The sequence below is a fragment of the Microtus pennsylvanicus genome, chromosome 10, assembly GCF_037038515.1.
Source record: "Microtus pennsylvanicus isolate mMicPen1 chromosome 10, mMicPen1.hap1, whole genome shotgun sequence".
Lineage (NCBI taxonomy): Eukaryota > Metazoa > Chordata > Mammalia > Rodentia > Cricetidae > Microtus > Microtus pennsylvanicus.
Window position 1 is genome coordinate 87,638,089 of NC_134588.1, and position 16,472 is coordinate 87,654,560.

The window sequence follows — 16,472 nt, forward strand, 5'->3', positions numbered from 1 at the left end:
TGAGGCCTGGAGATAGGCAGAGAATGTAGAAGTCCAAGATGGAGAATTGTGGGACTGTAAGAGTCACCAGGTAAAGTTCTTTGTTGGGTCCAAGAGGGGTCCTTGGATGTAGCAACGGTTAACCTGGTAATACTATTTGGATATATACTTTCAAGTTTGAAAATTACCTGTTATTTTATGTTTCTGGGTCGTTGGAACAGAGTTTACCGTCAGCCAGCCCTACGCTTTCAGATGTATAATTTACCTGTTGTAATCGTCCTCCACATGAGTGTCTCTTACTTACTGTGGTGGGTGTTGATTCAGAGGAAGTTGGTTTCTGGTCCAAGCTATATCCACCCTCTATTATCAGTACGTTTGTGAAGCATTGGATAGCTGTCTTGCCAAGTAGTCGCCTTGCCACACTAAGCACTGCGGCCATCCAGTAGCAGCCTTCCCACACTAGGCGCTACCTCTGCCATCACAAAGTATCTGCTTACGAAGCTGGATGCGGGGAGTTTGCACTGCATCCTGGGTTTTATTTTATCCCTAAGGCATGTGTTAGAACGCATGATGTAGCCTTTCACATTTGCTATTTATATTGCCACGGATTGAACCCAGGGCCTTGTATATCACACACAAATTCTCTGCCACTAACCCACAACCCCAAGACATGACCTTTGAGGAGAATATGCAATTACCAACTTTCCTGAGACACCCTTCAGCCTGGAACTCACAGCTCTGCCCATGTCCCTCTGGAGGATTGTGATTTAAAACATGTGCCACGGGCTGGAGAGAGAGCTCGGTGTTCAAGAACATTCGCTGCTCTTTCAGAAGACCCTAGTTCAGTTCCCAGCACCCCCGTGGTAGCTCACTACTGTCAGTAACTCCAGCCCTAAGGGATCTGATGACCTTGGCCTCTTCCAAGTGGTTGCTCGTACTCACTTGTACACACCCACGTGCAGATACACACACCTACCATAATTAAAAATACATTTCTCAAAAGTGCCACTACACCTGACCAGACACAAACTTGCTTCTGTTTTTAAACAAGGTCTCTCAATTATGTTAACTGTGACTGTTCTGGAACTACGTAGACCAGACTGACCTAGAACTCAAATTTCTCTGCCATTAAAGGCGTGTGCCACTGTTAGGCTCAAGTTTCTGGTGCCCAGATGAAATCATGGAGCCAGATTTCCCATGCAAACTGCATGAGGGTTTTTAATATACAAACTGAAGTTTCGACCAACACCTTTCCAGCACCCCAGCATGGTGGGTGCAGAAAGTATGACAGGGAGCCCTGAGAGGGTAAAACCTTTAAAGGGGAAATGCTGTAGTCGGGGGGAGCTCATGGCATGGCTTCTTGGGATTGGGAAAGGAGGGTTTAGGGTAAGGTAATTTCTAAAACCATTGGTCAGTTTTGGGGCACGAAAACCTAACAAAGAGCCATTAATAACTGACAAGGTATCTTCAAGGACAGGATGTGCCCCTATGAACAAACATCTGGACCGCATTAAATTTTATGGCCCTTCTCCCTATCTTCTTAATTGCCCACTTTTAGGGTCTCTGCCCAAATTTCTTCTATGGCAGCACATTTTGAGAGCTGAGATCGCCTCCCCTAACCTCCCCCATCCTGCCACCCCCAATCATTGTATGACTTAAGATGAAGCCCCTTCTTTAAAACAGAGCTTGCAAAGTCAGATCCTCACATCACCATGCCCAGCCTCCAGTTACAAACAATTTTACAGTCAACTACCTAAAACTGGATAACGTTACAAAACAGTTTTATTATGGTATATGAAGCCTTACTAGACAAATACATATGCTATTATAGATCCATTTCTGTGGTTTCTACACTAAAAAAGCTGCTTCAAGAAAGTCAAGAGCTAGAAGACTCAAGATGTTACAGACCTGTGCACTGTTACTGCTTGTTCTGGGTTTGGGGGATTTTTTAATAATAAGATTTATTTATATTAGGGGGTGTAGAGAGCTAGCTCAGCAGTGGAGAGCATTTGTTCGTGCAGAAGACCCTGGTTTGATTCCCAGCATCCACACAGTGGCTCATACCTGTCCATAGCTGTAGGTCTAGATGACCCTGTCACCTTCTCCTGACCTCAGGCACCAAGCATGCATAGGGCACACAGGCAATGCAAGCAAAACACTGGTAGTGTGTGCATATCATAATCTTTTTAATGTATATAGAGTGCCCTTAGAAGCCAGAAAATGGTATCAAATCCCTCGAATTGGAGTTGACAGTGAGCTAACAGGTGGGTGCTGGGAACTGAACCCAGGTCCTCTGGAAGAGCAGTCAGTGCTCTAAACCTCTGAGCCACCTCTCCAGCCCTTGGTGGTTTTTTAAAGTACTAGATTATAAAAAGATAGTATTACTTCAGGAGAGTTAATTTCAGTGAATTAGTTTTGACTTGAACAGGAAATGTGCACTAACCATGAACTCTGGGAACTAGACCAGTGGATGGGTAACTGGGCAAAAGTAGACCCTGGGTTTATGGGTAACATGTTTTTGTTTGTCTCGGACAGTCTCGCTACTTATCTCTGACTGAGCTTGAGTTCATTAGTTCTCCACTTGGGTGCTGGGATTAAAAGTGTGTGCTGCCACACCTGACTGGCCAAGTATTTTCCTATTTACTGAAGGGGCTGTGGCTCATTTGAATGGCAAGCTGTTTCTCTAACCTGTACAGTAGCCTTGGTTCAGTTCCTAGCACTTCTCCGAACAAAAATAAAGGTTGCTGGTCTAGAAGTTTGACAAGGGAAAGTACTGTAAAGATAGCAGACAGTACAGTGGGCCGTCTGGTCAGACAAGATGTGTCCAGCTTGTGTGTGTAATAGGCCCCTTCTCTTAGGAAGCTGCTGAATTAGTGAGCGCTTCCCAAACGGACTATTCATTAATACATTAAAATGTTACAGGGCTGAACAGTCCCGTGTGTGGCACAGGACACGGGCAGTGCGCAGGACACCTGACTGGGAAATGCTTTATTCATGCCAGAATGCTTAGTTTTCAGGCATAATCATTATTGGGGTTTGGGGATATATGTGATTGGGCTTTTGTAAATTTAGCTTCCATTCATTAATGTCTGTAACTGTATTATATGCCTAAAACCTACTGGTGACTAGCCTCAGGCATGTTTGCGCAAACTCTGACTGCAGACTCCAGGTCTAAAGCAAGTTCTGTGATGTAGTACCCCCCTTCACACAGCCTGTACAGGAAGCCTCGGGGCCATCCCAAAGCTTTCTGTCCCTGGAACTTGAAGAGCAGGAGGACTTCAGGGTTTCCCGTCCTGCACAGACTACAACGGGGAGCAGCTGCCACTGCAGGCTTGGGACCGTTTCTTCACTGTCACGTTTCGTGGAGCTTTGAGGAGTTCTGTGTGAAAGGCAGTGGCGTCCTTCATGAGACGATACTGGGGGCAGACACTGAGAGCGTTATAGTCGCCCTTGATGTCGGCTCCTCCAAGACAGACCACCATGTATTTGTGCAAATGAGCCTGGGTGCTGAAATCACTACAGAAGAGGTTAAAGGCCAGAGGGAAGAGGTCCTGAGCTTTCTCACTGGCGCTGCCCTTGTTGGGGCCGCAGGCACTGCCGCAGAGACCGTGGGCGTCGCTGGAAAGAAGGAAGACCACCTTGTCCGCCGCCTGCTTCTGTGCGCTGAGCCACTGCACTGGGCCCATCTCAGCTATTCTCTTCCTCTGCCACTTTTCAAGGATGACCTCGCTTCTGCAGTGGTTCTGAAGAAAGTCGGTGAAGCGGCAGACCGTGTGATGGAAACATACCTCAGACGGGTAAACCACCAGGACCTTAATGAGGGGCAGGAGCATGCTGGCGGCAGGGAAGGAAGTCTCCGTGCTCCGGCCTGTCGGGGGAGCTTTGTTAGTTACCAGCAAATAGCAAGTCTTTACAGTAGTCTAAACCATCACTGAGAAATGTCAGCCAGGGTGGCGATCTGTTCCTGCCAGGGGAACAATAGCCCTGATAGTCCTTTTGAACACCTGAAACACTGACTCTTAAATCTTCACAGCTTCCTAAGCCCCTATCAGTAAGTCAGCTGCCATAATCCAGCTCTGTTTTCAGATCAACTTAGAGCAGCCGTTTAGGCTTGAAGGCACCGGTTTGAAGCCAACTGTTAAAAATTTCTGTACTTCGACACAGAGTGACCTCTTACATGTCATATCAGGAGTTGGGTCAACTCTGTGGTCTCTTTTCTACCTGCAGGTGGTAGAGTTCCTTTATTTTGCTATAAAGTTAAACCCCACACTATGCTACGCAACAAGACTTAGGTCCAAAGCTACTGTAGCCCTGTAGCTAACGGCGCCAGCAGCATCTTCTAAGTGCAGGGATTCCTGAGGTGAAATTTCGTTCATGTGGCTTTCTGAGCTTAAAGCAGAGTTAATCTTCTGCCATGACAGGAGCAACTCACAGTACCCTGAGACCTCCTTTGTGGCTCTTTGAGACAGGTTCTGGCTTAGCTTAAGCTGGCCTTGAACAGCAACTAATGGGGGCTGTCCTTGAACTCCTGAGCCCACTTCCTCCTCCTCCCAAGGGCGAGACTGCAAGGTTTCTGCCACCACGTCTAGCTAGATCCCCTTCTCTGTCCAGGCAGGTGGGGAGGATCTCGGGGTATCTTCAGAGTGACCGCCCTTACCTTGCCTCCGAGTTAGGTAGATCCCAACTGCCAGCACCCATGTAGCCGCCAGCAGCACCAAGATGAGGGGCACCCAGCCTCCCAGCATGGTCCTCTCTGCAGGAAACAGCTTGGTCACCTTTAGCAAGCAAAGCTGTACGTGGCCTCTACTTGTGCATGGATTTTTTTTTTTTTACTCTTCTTGGTGAAGGTTTAGACCTTTTCTAACCAAGGGCTAGAAGAGCTTTAGGGTGTGCTGATTAAGGGTTCTTTCGCAGAATTCAGGTCTCTTTAAAAAAAATGTATTGCTGTGTGCTAGAAAGACGGCTCGGCCACTAATGGCTAGGCTCACAGCCAACAACTGAAAGTTACTGTGGTGTGTGTGAACGCAGGCACACGATGCCAGAGTGTGTGTGAAGGCCAGAGGACCACATGAGGTCATTTCTTCTGTCCTTTCACGATGGCTTCCGGGACTCAGACCCAGGTTGTAAGACCTTCCTAGCAAGCAATTCTACCCACTGAGTGATCTCACCAGCCCTTTCCTCCCAAGAGGAACAGGGAATTAGGGGACTTTCTCCAAACTCAAGTTTCTTTTCACCATGGCAACCAGGGTTTGAATGATGGCTTTTGTTGTCTGAAGAATCTTTGTTTCTCAGGAAGAACTTACAAATATAATGTACACACAGCAGTGTGCCCACATAGAAGTCAGGGCCTGGGGGAGTAGCTATCTAAAGTTTGGCTGGCTGTTTTTTGTCTTTTGTAACCCATGGGCTAGTTTCAGAACATCTGTCCATTGTTAGTAAAAAGAACTGACGTATCTCTAAATGCAGAGACATTTTCCAGAACATGCCCTCCGGCACCAGGGAGGTATGTTTTGGTGCCGGTATTCCTGATTTGTTAACCAAATAGGATTCAGAGAGAACTGGAATATCCCTCATGGACTCAGCCCTGCTCACACTGGCCCCTCACGCCAGCCCCTGCTCACACTGGCCCCTCACGCCCCTCACACCCCTCACGCCAGCCCCTGCTCACACCGGCCCCCTCATTCCCAGTAACTCTTTTCATTGTCTGCGGCACTTCAGACAACCATCTTGCGCTCTTTTTTCCCCCTTTCTGTATATCCTGCTTTTGAAAAGATATTGTGTTTGTAATTAGAGCCTTTGTTCTTCCTTGCTTATGAGATCTCTGGGTAGCAGAGGTATTGTTCATGGTACACCGGCAGGGACCTCATAATGCTCCTCCCAGACACAGGATAGTCTATTACATCTCAAAGGGGCCCTGTGTGTCCTGAGCCTCTCCGATCATCCTGTGGTAATGACTGGTACTTACTGTTGTCTGGAGGGTAGGGGCCACTTGTCTCTATACAAAGCCCAACTGGTCCTTTGCGTCGGATGCAGTCAGGCTCACAGAAGTGGAAATACGGTATCAGCTGAGGAAAAGGAGAGGAAGACTACAGTGCTCACACTTCCAACACAGCCCTAAATGTTATTTTCACCTCCTGGCATTGGCATCAATAGTTTCCCCCTTGGTTCCCCTTCTGTAGCCCACACATACAGTCTGGTGACTCTGGACCAAGATACTGGCAATGCCCCAGCGATGCCCTTGAACTTTGTTCACATTACAGCTGCAGAGTTTTCTTTATCTGATAGGGCAGCTACATCCTAATCAACATACAAATCTCTCCCCTGAACAACAGTAGGTAAGTCCACGACTTCCCGGAAGGTGCAGGTGCTGTCATGCCAGGGTCCACTTCTTGGTCATCCTGAGCGCTTCACGTTCAAGGGAGTGGAGAATGGCTCGCAGGCACAGTCGTGGACTGTGACCCTCTGTGTATCCATGTTGTAGACTACAGGGACCTGAGTACCTACCCTTCCAACTTCCTGTTTCTACCTGGGCCAGCTGAGGCTCCCAGAAGGTGAACAGCTGCTCTCGTAAGTTCAGACACTGACCTAGACACTGGACAACCTTCCAGCTTCGACCCACTCAGCTTCACTTCTGAGTTAAAACCGAGGCTTTGGGGAAATAAAACGACTGTCCCGTCTCAGAATTACTCTGAGGATCCAGGACAAAAGATAGAAATAAAAGCCCTTTGGGAAGTCAACAGCCACCAACCCACGCAAAGGCACCACACCTGTGGTGTCAGCGTTCACTCTTGTAGACACTAAGGAGTCCCCCACACCCAGCTTGAGGGGGCCTTTGCAGGGAGACTTGCCATCCTTAAAATGCATGTGGAGGGCTAATGTCTATCAGTTGCTGAACACTGACCTAGAATTCAAGAAGTCCTGGGTTCGGACCCTCGCATCCCATGAAGACATACAGAAAGCATCCATGGTGGAACAAACAGCTCTGTCGTGGCCCTTCCTTTGCAGACCGCTATTTAACTCACCTCGAACTCGTTACCTCCACTTTCCTCGTCCACCAAAATGGCCACAGACCTCCGCGTCGGTTTATTCTGGTGCGGATAAATGAGAGACAGTCAGAGCTGTAGTCACGAGTGAGTAGACAGAGTCAGTGATGAAGCCACTGTTCCTGACTTCTGGTGCATCAGACTATGTGAAGACGGACTCACTTCAGAAGCCTCAAACTTCTGTCTGTAGTTGGCTTTAGACTCATCATCCATAGGATGCCTACAGGGACTTGGACAACAGATAGCTCTGGGATCTATTGGAAGAAAACCTATTCAAAGGATTCTAAAGTGTCTGTACTTCAAGATACTGAAGTATCTGGGGTTGGAGATGGGGTGGTAACAAGGGGGTAAAGGGGAAAATACCTCCTCCACTTGAGAAAAATTCAATAGTTCTTGGTTTTGTAGAATGATAACCGTGTATCTTTCTCCAAGCGAATTGGTTGTAAAATTCACTTCAACCGTCGTCTTGTTCTTTTTACAAGCAGTGATATTTGGGTCCCACAGGCTTCCTACAAGTTGAGAGAGAACCACATGGGTGACCAGGTAACCCCTCCCTTATCTGAGTCCCCAAGGGAGCTTTACAAAAACAAATCTAAATTCTTAGGCACACACCTAAGAGACATGAACTCAACTATACTATATCTTCCGACACTGTCCTAGAATTACAAAGTATCTGATATCTAAGAAAGTTTAGGGACACCCCCCATGCCATTTACTTTACTAAAAATAGCTAGGAATGGAAGATACAGATCAAAGTCTACAACTCAGTTCAATGTTCACCCTACATTTTGAGGTAAGAAAGCTAGGATCGCTGTTTTCTCCTTTCTGGGATAGCGGAGGGACATCAGTTTAGGAGGAATGCCTCAGAATATGGAGTAAGTGAACTGAGGCTCAGAGCTTTGAGACAGACTGTCAGTGTCCCTGGATACAAAGGAAGGAAATGCCACACAGCTTACAGGAATCAGTTGTCTCACTCATGTGACTTGCAAATAAGACCAGGCAAATTTCCAGGAACATGTCTATATAATAGCACAAGTTAGTCTCCCTGCTGATGGGACCAGTTCGGCCCCTGGCTGGGAGCTGGTTCTTGGAGTGGGTTGGAGGAGGACTCATTCTAGGTCCTGCACCTCATAACCTTAGAGCCTCAAAATTCTTTGAGAGTTCTCTCTTGGTGGGAATAAAGATCCCCTACCCCCAGCCAATATCTCTAACCTCATTAGCATCACAAGACTATACTGCCCCAAAGTTTATACTCACCCTTAGAAATTGGATGAGGTACTGACTTATCCTAAAGCTGCTCCTTCACAGATCAGAGAATCTTCTAAGAATAGGAGGTAGTCTTCCGAGAAGGCCTCCAGGGCCTTACTTGGACCAACACTTGACCATGTTTGTTAATCCAAACAGAAGGTACCCAGAGCCTCCGCTGACAACAGGTCAGCTGTGATAGCAGGTGTAAAGGATAGTGGGGCTCTCCTCCAATCACAAAGCAACTTTCCATGAGCATGCTATAAGTGGGGTTTGGGATAATGTGTAGGTTTCGCCAAGGGATAGGGTGGTTTCCCATTGCTGTTGCTGCTCTAATAAACCCAAGAGTCTGTCCCAGTCTGGATAGCTGCTTAACCCAAGGCCGCTCCTTCACTGAGTGACTTAGACAGAGAACTTCCATCTCCACATCTCAGTTCCTTTATCTATCTGTGGCTGAATGGAGCTCCATGGGTCCCAGTTAGGAGGATCTCTAAATGACAAAAGCAAAATGCTACATCTACTTACCTGCCTCAATGCACCGCTTTTTATATTTCATTACACTGTTTAGGCAGCCTGGGAAATTGAATGAAAGTTGTTACATTTGAGTAAAAGGTATCTCTCCTATAACCCCTTTCTCAGTACACACACACACACACACACACACACACCACATACACTCTCTTCAGACAAATCATTTTACAGTTAAACAGAAAATCATTCACCCGTGGAAGCTGTAAGTAGTCTCATTTTAAGTACAGCCTTTCTCAAAATGGTCACCAAGAAGTGACTTGGAAACCAAAGAGTGGGAGTTGATAATACATGTAGTTTCCATCTCTTCCAGACACGAGGCTCCAGGTGGTAGGAACCCAGCTGCCCAGTAGGCATGACCCTCACTAATTAACACACGCCAGGGAGAACATAGTGAGGAGAGTTCAATGTCTCCTGTGAGATTCATGCCCAAATCTCAGATTCCTGACCTACATATGAAACAAACATCAGACAAACTCAAATTGGCGACAAACTATTGATGTTTGATGAGGTCATGGAAAAGAACAACCAGAGGAGGCTGAGGTGCCCTAAGGGGCTAAGTGCCTCTGGAACAGGAAGAAAACGCAAAGGCTAAGCAGCTGAAATCCCCAAAGCCTGGTGTTGAGTAGATGGAAATATGCCGATGTTATCTTCCTAGTTCTCATAAGTGGACTCTGGAAAGCAGATGCTAACAGCAAGAGGAACTGGGAGCGGGATGGAAACTTGGTCTACTGTTGCAGCGTCTCTAAAACCATCCCCAAATAAAACTCACTTTGCAAAATCCCGGTGAGCTTTGGTGTCATTAGGAAAGCTGGAAAGCGCCATATAGTAAGTGGTGTGGCACCAAAGCCACCCTGGATGGTACCAACCACAAAGGAGCCCAGTCGGGGCATCACTACTGCTGTGCGTAGGACCCAGGGCAAGTGCTTGGAGAAATGGTACATCCTGCTTCCTGCCTGGCACCCAGGAACATGGTTTCCTCATGCTTACCTAACAACACTCTCCACCCTGAGTGTGGAGTAATTAGCACTGTGTCCACGGGTGGGGAAACTAAGGCTTCAAAGGCTTCCCAAGACTCCACACCAAACCACATGCCATAACACAGGTGCGATAGTAAGACAGAATCGCCAAAGAGTGAGGATGTTTACCTGGAGAGGTGAAGTTCACAGACAAAGAAGGGCTGTCTTCATTCATGTTAGCATTGGGGATGTTATGGGCCCCGATGAAATAGACTGTGCTCAGCTCCACGGGAAAGCCCACGTAGGAGAAGGTCCACTGCAAAGCAAAGCAGGGCAGGTGTACAGTCCAGGAGCAGAGCCTCTGTGGGGGCTGTTTTCATTTGTAAATGCTTCACATTTATATAGAGTGTGTGTATACGCTGGGTGGGGGGTCATGCCACAGTGTGTGTGTGTGTGTAGGCTAGTGGGGGGTCATGCCACAGTGTGTGTGTGTAGGCTAGTGGGGGGTCATGCCACAGTGTGTGTGTGTAGGCTAGTGGGGGGTCATGCCACTGTGTGTGGGTGTATACACTAGTGGGGGGTCATGTCACTGTGTGTGTGTATAAAATAATGGGAATTCATGCCATAGTGTGTGTGTGTGTGTGTGTGTGTGTGTGTGTGTGTGTGTATGCTAGTGGGGGATCATACCATGGTGTGTGTGTGTGTGTGTGTGTGTGTGTGTGTGTATACACGCTAGTGGGGGATCATGCCATAGTGTGTGCGTATGCAGGTCAGGACAACTTGAAGGATCTGTTCCTTCTACCATGTATGTCCTATGGACTGAATTCAGGTTATCAGGCTTAGCAGCCCCCTTTTTCATTTGTCATTTCGTCTCTATGGTCCAGCTGAAACAGGTCTCTGGCCAGTGTCTATGCAGGGAGTGGATCCAGGCCAGTTTGCTGATATAACTCAGTGAGAGAGGAGTGGCATTTTAGAGGAAGGATATAATTTAAGTCTAGCTCCCCTCACTCTGTTGGACATTGAGTCTCAAAGATGCCGGCATCCTCGGGGCAGACAAGTGGCATGCAAACCCAGGCAGGCATCTCACTCTACATCATCAGGCTTTCTGAGGTCCATTGTTGGTGCTTCCCAAGCAAGCCTTGTGCCTAAACGTGCTTACTCGGCCTCCAGAAGGTCTGGTCTGCCTTTGGAAGGGCTCTGTATAGTTGCACCTCACACAGTTGTACGATTCCATGTTGCTTTTGCCAGTCACACAGATCTTGGTGGCCTTCAACAGGCGGATGCTGGCTGCAGAGACAATGAAGTGGGAAGTTGTTTCATTGGCACTTATGTGGCTCACATAGTATTCTATAATGCCAATGCTTCATCTCAGCTGGTGTGTACTGTGGTATCCAATGTTCAGATAGGGTAAATAGGGGGGAACTTTAGGAGTCTTGGGGGGTTCACTGCCTGAACTTTCACAGCTCAGCAGCAATAGATAACAAGCCCAAATTCCAAAGCCCAAGAGCTCTACTCCTTCTAGGCTGGCCTGAGTTAGACAAAGTACCCATGGCTAGTGATGCCATCTGCCCCATTCTAGGTCTCTTGAAGGAGATGAATTGCTTGGAGCGCTGTGCATATCCTATGCCTGTCTTTCAGTGCATGCGTATTGGTTCTTCTTCCGGATGTGCCTAGGGATGAATTAATGGGTCCCATGCACTGTATAGTTTGGTTTTAGAAGATGCTTCAGGCTTTAGCTTTGACTGCATTTTTCTTTCTACAAAGACTGCCCACGCATCGGCACCAGACTATGCCTGTTTTAACGGCCCTAGGTCCATGCAGGCCATTCTTTCTCATGGGTCTCTTTCTCTATCTCTACTCTTTCCAAGTTTACTTTAAAGTGCATAACAACATCAACTCACAGGAGTCTTCTGGAGCCCTGCCTTGGTCTGTCTGGTCCTCACATAGAACACAGCTCCCCTTGGGGCATCCCTTGACATTGCTGTGGTTACCTCTCCTACTACTCTGAAAAATGTACTGATGAAGCCTGTCACTGACTCCTCTTGGACCATTTTGAGTTTTTTTTTTTTGAGACAAGTTCTCACCCTGTATCCCACTGTCCTGGAATCCAGTAAATAGCCCAGGCTGGTCTCAAACTTGCAACAATTTCCCCGTTTCAGTCTCCCAGGTGCTGGACTCTTGACAAAACCAAGTATAACGTTGGCGAATGGAAACCATGAGCCTAGGCATTAGGGTCCCAGGACTAGCTTGTCTAAGGAACTTACATGTTGCTTTCCGTATAATCTGGAGGAAATGCCAGGACTTCATGATGTCATTTGGAAGTGGATAATTAGCCGAAGCCAGAGCTTCTCCTAAACTAGGGGACCCATCTCTTCCAGGAAGTGTAGCTGCAGAATGTCACTGCTCCTCAGTGACCTTGCGCATTTTACAACCAGCAGAGGGCAAGAACCACCCCGCCCACTTGCTGCCTATGCTTCCTTTCAAGTACTTCCAAGCCAGAGCAGCCCTCAAACTCCCATCCTGGCTTCAAACCTCTAGCTTAGCCTTGTTCTTCTGTGTGTTACCATAGGCATGATTACAGATACAACTATATAGTTCTTTGGAGTCTGGCTGCTTGGGACATCCATACTGTCACATACACAGAAAGAATTCTCCTTGTTGAGTTCCATAGTTTCCACTCCGTGGTTCTTATTTAGGCCCCTGGTCACTTGGTTGGATGCTGTTATGAACACCAGTGTTACTGTACACATCCTATGATGTGACTTTTGGTGAATGCACATCTGTGCCTAGAAGCAGAATTAATGAGTCCTATATCCTTCACATTTTGGGCTTAGTAGATGCTTTGACGGATGCAGACTTACCATCTGCCCGGAGTATCCAGCTTATGTTCATCAAAATTGAAAAATCCTCTTTTTTGCAATCCTTTTTTGAACAAGTTTGAACAAGTTCCACTTGGAGGCTCCTCAAGTCTCCTGGGGTGAGATTGTGTTGCACCATCCACTCTGGAGATGGCCCTGGGGAAAGGCAAGACCACCTCTAATGACATTCCCATTTCAGGCGCAGTCAGAAGCTATTCCCTCCAAGTGATATGCCCTGCTCCATCGCAACCCACTTCTGCTAAGGAAAGCCAGGCTTCTTCTGGATGCTGGCTGGTTTATACACCTAAATAATTTCTCTCAGCCTCGTGGTCTCAAACTCCACAGCACTTGGGGTGTTCCAGGTGCATGTGTGTGCATGTATGTGTGGATGTGTGTTTAGTGTATTTGACATGTTCATTAACGTCAATCATGCTTTCTCCATGCCTCAGTCCTGGACTCCAGTCTGCAAGCCCTCACCATAACCATTTCTAAACTGCTCCCCTCCCCTCCTGCTCACTCTCCCTATTCACATTTCTTGGACAAAACCCACTCAATCTTCAAAGTACCATGTTGGGTACCCATGTATTAAAAACTTGCTTCCTAGTCCCAACAATCAATGGTATGGCCCCTCCCACCACAATCAGTGTCCCTCTGTGGAATGGCAGGTACTGCTTTCCACTCAGCCTGGTGAGTTCCACGCTACCTGTGTGCTAATTTACTGGGAGGCCAATCCATCTCAAACACATCCTTACTCCCCAAATTCTGCCTTGAAAATCTCACTCCCATTAGCAAACAAGGCAATGTATTATCACCATGTGGCTGGTCTTCCAGGACCCCCTTCCTGACTCAGACCTTCTTACTGTCCACCTGTGCTTCCAAATACCCATTCTCTAGTGCACTTACCAGGCTCAGAGCCACACTGAATAGTCTGCAGGAAAGAGAGAAACCAAATGTCATGTCAAAGCCAGCAAACCACAATGCTTATTTTACCAAATTAGGCAAAACACCATCTTTTTCCTTAGATGCATGCACAAGTGACAAATTTTCAAAGAACAGTGAGCTGGGACTTGGAGCGATGGCTCCACATTGGATAACTCGGAACTGCCTATAACTCCAGCTCCAGAAGCCAATGCCCCTGGTTTCTGAGGACATGTTCACAGGCATGTGTGCATGTGAGTGTGTACACGCACATACATGCACACATGTGCACATACATACACACATGCATGCACAAATGCACACACACACACATACACACACACCTCCCCTGCCTCAGATTACTGATGGCCGTTGTGAGGTACCTTCGCTATCTAATGTTTAACTACTGGTTTTCAGGACAGTGTAATATTTATTGATTTTTCCAAGTTAACATTTGGCTATACAAAGAGGAGAAGAAAGCAGGCAGCAACGGATGCAACCCACTGCACCTTCCCCAGGTTCATATCATGCTTCTTTTTTGATCTAGGATTCACCTGAACTGCTTAGAAAACCAGGGGCAATTGTTATTTCACCACATCTTCCTAAAACAGCTTCCAAAAAAAGTAAAACTCATCAACACCTAAGAAAGGCCAGTACTAAATAAATCCCTTGAAGTTTACGAAAGAAAAGTAATGAAAAGTATGGTTCGGGCCTGAAACATTTATTCTAGTTGTTAGCAATCTTCAGTGGCAAGATGCAACGTGACCAACCCAAAGGGCTCCAGGACCCCAGCTTCCTCATTTCCAAAAACCTTGTGAAGGCAGAAAACAAAGGTTTTGGTGGGACAAATTTGGTTTGGGTGAAGTCATCCATGGTCCTTTGCTTTGTGACTTTCTTTTTAAACAAATGAGCCACACACTAGGAACTAAGATCTAGTTGACCAGTAGTGAGACAAGGTATAGCGAAAATCCAAGCACCAGTGCAAACCTTCACAGAGTTCATTCGGTAGTCCTTTGCAGCTTTTCTTTGGCACAGAGAGGGCAAGCTCAGCAGCTGGTTGGTGGCTTGGCAACACCATATACCAGCTTTGACTTTCCCAGTCATCAGGGATACCGAGTGCTGTGTGAACCTGGCAGAGACTGCATCTAATGCCTTTCTGAGGAGGAGGTTTTTCCTCTGGAACGTCTCGAAAGATTCCTTTGTTCTTGGGCACAGGAGAAGGAAGGAATGAATGCTGCCTTCAGGAATCTACATGGTCCAAGACCGATAGGAAAAGCAAGCAAGCAGACGGGTGCACTGTGTTCTGGTAACCTAGTCGGTGGGCAGAGCAGATGCGAATGATTCTGTCTAGTCATCCCGAAGCAGGAGGCAAGGTGTACCACCTGTGTGAGTTGAGTAGCACCGTTTTTTGTTTTGTTTTGTTTTGTTTTTTTAAAGGAGACCACTAAGACTAGATGAGCCCAAATGCCCAGGATGGCATCTGCGACACAGCTAAAGTTCATGTCTCCAGCAAGCAGTCTAACAGCAGATGCCTTCCAGGCTGGGAATAGAAGGATGATGGAGATGCAAAGCCCATTGTGGTTATCTCAGGGGTGCCAATCTGGCCCCTTCCAGAAGGTGGTCCATGGACAATTTCCTAGAAATTTGGGCTGGCGGGTCAGGGTTCAGCTAAAAGGATGGGAAACAAACAAACAAAAAGGACGCTCTCACGAGAGGGGGATGCTTACCGGCTCTCCGGGCAGGGCGCTCCTGTACATTGCTACCAGGCTCAACAAAACCAGCAACATGACCCAGCCACCGCCCACCACCACGCGGAGCTGGCGCGGGCGAACCTGGGTCCTCTTATTCAGGTGCCCGCCTGGGGCAGTACTCTCCGGGCTCCGCCTTCTACAACGCTGCCCTGCCCTAGCCGGGGCGGGCACTGGCCTGGTCCCAGGACCGTAAAGTGGCGGCCCTGCTGCCCGCGAGGCAAGCGGGGGTGGGCGGGGTGCGAATGAGGAAGCTTTAGAGGCGCGCGTCGAGTCCCGCGCAAAGGAGTGTGCCTCAAGCTAGGTGGGGCAACCGCACCCGCGCCCGGTCCCGCGCAAAGGAGTGTGCCACAAGCTAGGTGGGGCAACCGCACCCGCGCCCGGAGCCCGTTCGAGCAGCCCCGGCCCTTCCCAAGAAGAGCACGCGATGTTGCAGGCCGCCAGTTAAAGCGCAGCGGGCAAGAACGGACGGTGGCCACCTTCTCTGTGCGCCCTGCTCCTGCCTTTTGACCGACGATCGATCGATCGTTCCGGCCCAAGTGAGGAGCTGACCCCACCCCCTTCCCCGGTGAGTACCGAGCTTCAGACTCTAGGCTGAGTGGGTCGGGAGGAGCTGGAACCTCTTTTACCCAGAAAGAGTACCAGAAAGAAAAGGGGGAGGGACTCAAGCCACCGAAACCTCCTTGGCTTCTTTGGGGGAGCCAGCGACAGAAACTTACAGTTACAAGGTAATTTTGATAGGAATCTGCACCCAGGCCGCTCAGTCTTTCTGGTTAAGTGTATTTCTATAGAATGAGGTCTAGCGGTTACATCTGGGGTCCCAAAGCTGGTGTCTCAGCACTGTGGGTTCAGAGCTGAAGTTCTGACATTTTGGCGGGCCTGCTGTCTGAATGACATCTGCCCAGCTCTCCACCTCTCCAGAGACCGAACTTCTGAGGTGAAATGGCTTGAGAGGGGCCTAGTCCAGTGTCATTAGAGAAGGGCTACAGAGCCTGAATTCAGCTGCTTCAGCCTATGGGAAATGGGATTACCAAACCTGTAGATCATGGAATCGGAAGGAGCCCTAGGGCAGAAGTCCTGCTTAACTTGTCTCTCTTGAGAGGTTGAGCAAAGTCAAGCGGCTGTGATTGCTGAAAACCCTACTGAGATACAGACTCAGTTTATCTGTGGGATGCCGGTGGAGGTTGTATTTCT

The 16,472-nt window shown here is 48.0% G+C and overlaps 2 protein-coding genes across 4 annotated transcripts in view; one reads left to right on the forward strand and one right to left on the reverse strand.

Annotated features, from left to right (window-relative positions):
• Positions 1-1,744: 1,744 nt before the first annotated feature.
• Positions 1,745-15,786, reverse strand: Il17rb (interleukin 17 receptor B). Its single transcript, XM_075988910.1, has 11 exons — positions 15,258-15,786; positions 13,516-13,540; positions 12,616-12,768; positions 10,914-11,041; positions 9,944-10,070; positions 8,793-8,840; positions 7,386-7,531; positions 7,002-7,067; positions 5,945-6,044; positions 4,637-4,732; positions 1,745-3,847 (listed from the first exon to the last, which is right to left on the reverse strand). Exons 1-11 carry the CDS (start codon positions 15,315-15,317, stop codon positions 3,282-3,284), a joined length of 1,515 nt encoding a protein of 504 aa, XP_075845025.1. The 5' UTR covers positions 15,318-15,786; the 3' UTR covers positions 1,745-3,281.
• Chdh (choline dehydrogenase) overlaps positions 15,717-16,472 on the forward strand; it is a 36,108-nt gene continuing 35,352 nt past the window's right edge. Inside the window, exon 1 of one of the 3 annotated variants that reach the window (XM_075988906.1) lies at positions 15,717-15,846. The gene's annotated coding sequence lies outside the window, so the exon portion shown is untranslated. The remainder of the gene's footprint in view (positions 15,847-16,472) is intronic. The other 2 variants (XM_075988907.1, XM_075988909.1) reach the window with 2 other exon arrangements.